Source organism: Panicum virgatum, chromosome 3N (assembly GCF_016808335.1).
Source record: "Panicum virgatum strain AP13 chromosome 3N, P.virgatum_v5, whole genome shotgun sequence".
In the NCBI taxonomy this organism is placed as follows: domain Eukaryota; kingdom Viridiplantae; phylum Streptophyta; class Magnoliopsida; order Poales; family Poaceae; genus Panicum; species Panicum virgatum.
Window position 1 is genome coordinate 30610316 of NC_053147.1, and position 4873 is coordinate 30615188.

General features: G+C 46.7%; 1 protein-coding gene across 1 annotated transcript; it reads right to left on the minus strand.

Annotated features, from left to right (window-relative positions):
* Positions 1-3950: 3950 nt before the first annotated feature.
* LOC120667741 lies at positions 3951-4256 on the minus strand. Its single transcript, XM_039947753.1, has one exon. The coding sequence runs from the start codon at positions 4254-4256 to the stop codon at positions 3951-3953; it is 306 nt and encodes a 101-aa protein (XP_039803687.1).
* Between the last annotated feature and the right edge of the window lie 617 nt (positions 4257-4873).

Sequence of the window (4873 nt, forward strand, 5' to 3'; positions counted from 1 at the left end):
GCCGGAATCACCGTTTCCTCATTCTCCCCTGTTCCAAATCGTGACCAGGGGCTCCACGCAACAATTGAAACTTTTTCAGGGGGCTAACTGCACAAACCAAGACTTAGGTGAATAGTGTCGCGAAGGGTCTTTTTGAAGAAAATTTGCTGAAACTTTGGAAAATCATAGTAAATCATAAAAAATTAGAAAAATACAAACTAAAATTTGTTGGATTCCTTGTTCGAAGATCTACAAGTTTCCTTACAGGTTGATCTTCAGTTTCAAAATAGTTTTTGCTCTAGTTTAAATGTTATTTTAAGTGGTTGTGAGATTTGAAAATGCATAGTAAATAGTAGAAAAATGGCAAAAATGTAAAACTAGTTGGGTTAGCTTTGTTTTGCCATGTATAACTTAGGAAAAATATTTAACCTGCTGGTTGTTTAATGTTTCTGTGATGTATTGGTTTAATCATGTTTAATGCTTGTTTTACTTTGTTTATTTAATATTTGTGGATGTTCGTAAATTATGAAATTTATGCAGTAGCTTACTCCTTACATGTCTAGTTCACTGTAAAAATTTCAGATCCTAAAGCTATGTGTACGTTTGTAAATCTATTTTTATTCAGCTTGTATTGCTAAGACCAAAATAAATACTTTATGTTATCAACAAATGTTGGCAAATTGTTTTTATACTCCCTATCACTATCTTAGCATGCTATTTAATTTGTGCTATCATATTCTTGCTGCATGTCAAGTTTTTACATTTATATGGTTCCTAGATATAGTTTTTCTTTTGTTATTGCTAAGAAATGTCTTCCTGCATAGATAATTGCGGCAACTTATTTTGTTCATGTGCTAACCTTGTGAAATCATTTAGAACTAGTATGTTGGTGGTTTTTATAAAACTTGCTTTTGTTGGCTTGTTAGCTAAATAAAGTCTTTAGTTGCTCTCTCGTGCTTTGTCTACCATACTTGATGTTCCTTGCTATGTTTCTTTGGAAGATTTGAGTAGTATCAAATTAAATACCTTTTGGTGCTTAAATCTGTGTGGTGTGACTCGGTTTATCTTGTATGCCTTTTAAATGAATCGTGTGTTGTTTTCTTTATGTTCATGCATTTGCATCGTTGCATATCATATAGGTACGCTAGATGCACGACGCGTGGAACTAAAGGATAAAGTCGGAGCCGAACCCGAAGATGATGTTTGGTTGACATATCCAGAAGATGGATGGATGGATCCCGATGTGCATGACCGAAGGCAGATGCTCGCCAAGCGAGTATCATCTAACTAACACTGACTTTGTGTCAAACCCAGGCAAACCTCGGAGCATAACCCCTACTTTCAGTATTCAATGTTATTATTTAAGTATTGCGCATTAAGTTTTCTAGGAGTTGAATGAAACCCTAGTATGCATGTCTCTCCCTAGGTACCTATGAGTCTCTGCTAATATACAAGTATCGTTAGAAATGGTGTGCTAAGTAGGAACCCGATAGAAGTCGAGTGATTCCTGTCACTCGCGAGATATAGGTCCTTGTTACTTATGAAAGGGTTACTAGAGAATGAATCATTGGGAAAGAAAGGAAAAATGGAGACCGGACGGAGATGAATTTGGTTATGGATATGGAAGGTATGGAAAGTGAGTCTCCGCCTGTGTCTATTGAGGACCGTACCGTTGTTGGCACTACTGATCGAGGATTGAACAGTACTAACCAGATGCCGGAAGTAGGGGGTAGTCGAAACCGGTAAGCTGTGTACCGCTTTACAACAATACTTTGAATCCCTACCTGCTAAGCTGGGCATGGGAGTTGGCGGGTGTTGGATGGATGCCACCTTCGGGTTCTCTGGGAGTTCACCGTGAGGGGCCCAACACCTGGGTTTTAGCAGGCGCGATTCAGATGTCGTGGTAACGATGGAAACAGTTGATGCGTGTGGCCCGACGGGGTTTACATGTGTCGTGTTGGTTAGGTCTACCTTGCAAGGTTAAATCGAATCGATTCGTCGTGACTCGTGGATATGAGAACCTTGATCTCTCTGTCACATCATAGTAAATGATGGAATTGGGAATGGAAAGTTGAGAATATGAGTTATGGTTGTGGTACTCTGAAAGGATAATGTGATCAACCATGTGTGCTCTAGATGTTCAGGCAAATCTAGTCAGTATATGTATAGTAAACTTGAGCTAAAATACTGAAAGTAAGGATCCACTATTAGTAGCTTTTCAGCAAAATAACTCCAGAGCCAAATAGCTTTGCATATCTAGGAGTCGGCTAAGTATATACCATAGTCGGGTAAGACTTGCTGAGTATTAGTATACTCAGGGTTTGTTGTTACCCTGTTTTCAGGTAGTTGCTGTTGGTTGAAGCTAACCAGGATTCACATCGATGGGCTCAATGTGACGTTCTCACGACTTCGTAGATAACGTTGTTTTCAAACTAAGCTTTTATCTAAATTCCGTTGCATATTAACTCTGACAATTACTTTAAGCTTGTTTTGTGAAGTTCTGTTTTGTAATTTAAATTTGAGAAACTTATGTATGCTTGTAATCATCAGCGCTCGCCTTTGGGTGAGACTTCCAGTGTTTTCGATCCTTAACCCAACAGGCTGCCGGATTACACCGTTTTAAGTGCGTGTTTACTTGATTAATGCTTAAGATGATAGTTAGCGCACTTAAACCGGTTTAATTTAGGTGGTTCTATCACAGACACCTCGTGCTCAGTGAAGTAGTGTTGCAGCTTCTTGGCCACCATGATGACGGCATAAAGAAGTTTCTGTGTTTGCGGGTACCGCGACTTGGTGTCAGTCAGTACTTCGCTTACAAATTACACGGGATGTTGGACCTTGAGGGCGTGTCCCCGTTCTTCCCTTTCAACTACCAGAGCGGCGCTGACCACATGGTTAGTGGCTGCCAGGTAAAGCAAAAGGGGTTCACAGGGATCCGGTGCCACGAGCACTGATGTAGAGGATAAGAGGGTCTTGAGGCGGTCGAGGGCCGCCTGTGCCTTCTCCGCCCAGACAAAGGTGTCGGATTTCTTAAGGAGCTTATACAGCGGTAGGCCTCGCTCTCCCAACCGGGCGATGAACCGACTGAGCGCTGCTAGGCACCCGATTAACCTCTGGATGCCTTTGACGCTGCGGATGGGTCCCATGTTGGTGATAGCCGCGATCTTGTCGCAGTTGGCTTCAATGCCACGGTCGGACACCATGTACCCGAGAAGTTTGCCCTTAGGCACACCGAACGTGCATTTCTCAAGGTTCAATTTGATGTTGAACCTCTTGAGATTTGCGAATGTGGCGCTCAAGGTGGCGACTAGGTCATCCGTGCGAGGCGTTTTGACGACGATGTCGTCAACGTAGACCGCAACCGTCGCCTGAGGCGAATCTGGCCGGTCGGGGTCGATCAGCGGGTCAATCAGGTCGGAGAAGCAGGCTTTCATGCATCGCTGGTATGTTGCCCCTGCGTTCTTGAGACCGAACGGCATTGACACATAGCAGTATGAGCCGAACGGCGTGATGAAGGATGTTGCAAGCTGGTCGGATTCCTTCATCGATATCTGGTGATAGCCCGAGTAAGCGTCTAGAAAGGATAAGATCTCGCATCTAGAGGTGGAGTCGATTATCTGATCTATTCTAGGCAAAGGAAAATGGTCTTTGGGGCAAGCCTTATTCAGGCTGGTGTAATCGACACACATCCTCCATTGACTAGTTTTCTTTTTTACAAGGACTGGGTTAGAGAGCCAGTTGGAGTGATAGACTTCTTTTACGAAGCCAGCGGCTAACAACTTGGCAATTTCTTCTCCTATGGCTCTACACCTCTTGTCGTCGAAGCGACGCAGGCGTTGCTGGACGGGCTTGGATCCCGGCAAAATGCGGAGCTCGTGCTCGGCGACCTCCCTTGGGATGCCCGGCATGTCGGACGGCTTCCAGGCAAAAGTGTCCTTATTGGCGCGGAGGAAGTCGACGAGCGCGTGTTCTTATTTGGCCGACAGCTGGGAGCCGACCCGCACCGTCTTGGTTGGATCGGCGTCGTCGACCACGACCGACTTGGTCTCATCAGTTGAGACGAAGGCCGGTGCCTGGCTGGGCTTGCCAGGGTCAGGACGGCACTCGGGAGTGGTGGAGCGAAGCTGGCCAAGCTCAGCCGAGTTCGCCGCAGTGGTGGCGAGGTCGAAGTACTCGCGGCTGCTGATGTAGACCTGCTCGAAGGAGCCGCTCACTGTGATGACCCCGCTCGGGCCCGGCAGCTTGAGCTTGAGGTAGGTATAGTTGGGCACCGCCATGAACTTGGTGTAGGCGGGGCATCCGAGAATGGCATGGTACACCCCCTTCTAGTCCACCACCTCGAACGTGAGGGTCTCGGTGCGGAAGTTGGCTCTGTTGCCGAACGTGACCGGCAAGTCGATGTTGCCGATCGGGTATGCCTTCATGCCCGGCAAGATGGCGTAGAAGGGGAAGAGAGAGGCCCGCAAGCAGGCTTGTGGGATCCCCATGGCTTCCAAGGTGTCGATGTAGAGGATATTGAGGCTGCTTCTCCCGTCCATCAGCACCTTGGTCAGGCGCATGTTGCTGACGACGGGGTCGACGACGAGAGGGTAGCTCCCAGGTCGAGGGATGCTGGCTAGATGGTCATCCTGATCGAAAATAATGGGCGTGGACACCCACTTTAACTTTCTGGGAATAGAACTCGCTGCAGCACATACCTCGCAGAGCCGCACCTTCTGCAGTTGCTGGGAAAACTCGTCCTCCAGGCCGCCGATGATGACCAAGCAACGGTTCACATCCGGGAACGCTCCTTCCGTCGGCTTCTCCTTGCCCTGATCGGTGTCGGGCTGTTTGTCGCGGCCGTCGCTGTCGGTCTTGGCTGTCCTTGAACTTGTGGTTCACCGGATAGCCATGG

Excerpts from the sequence above, each read along its gene's own strand:
- LOC120667741 (XM_039947753.1), bottom strand. The coding sequence starts at position 4,256 with ATGGCGGTGCCCAACTATACCTACCTCAAGCTCAAGCTGCCGGGCCCG.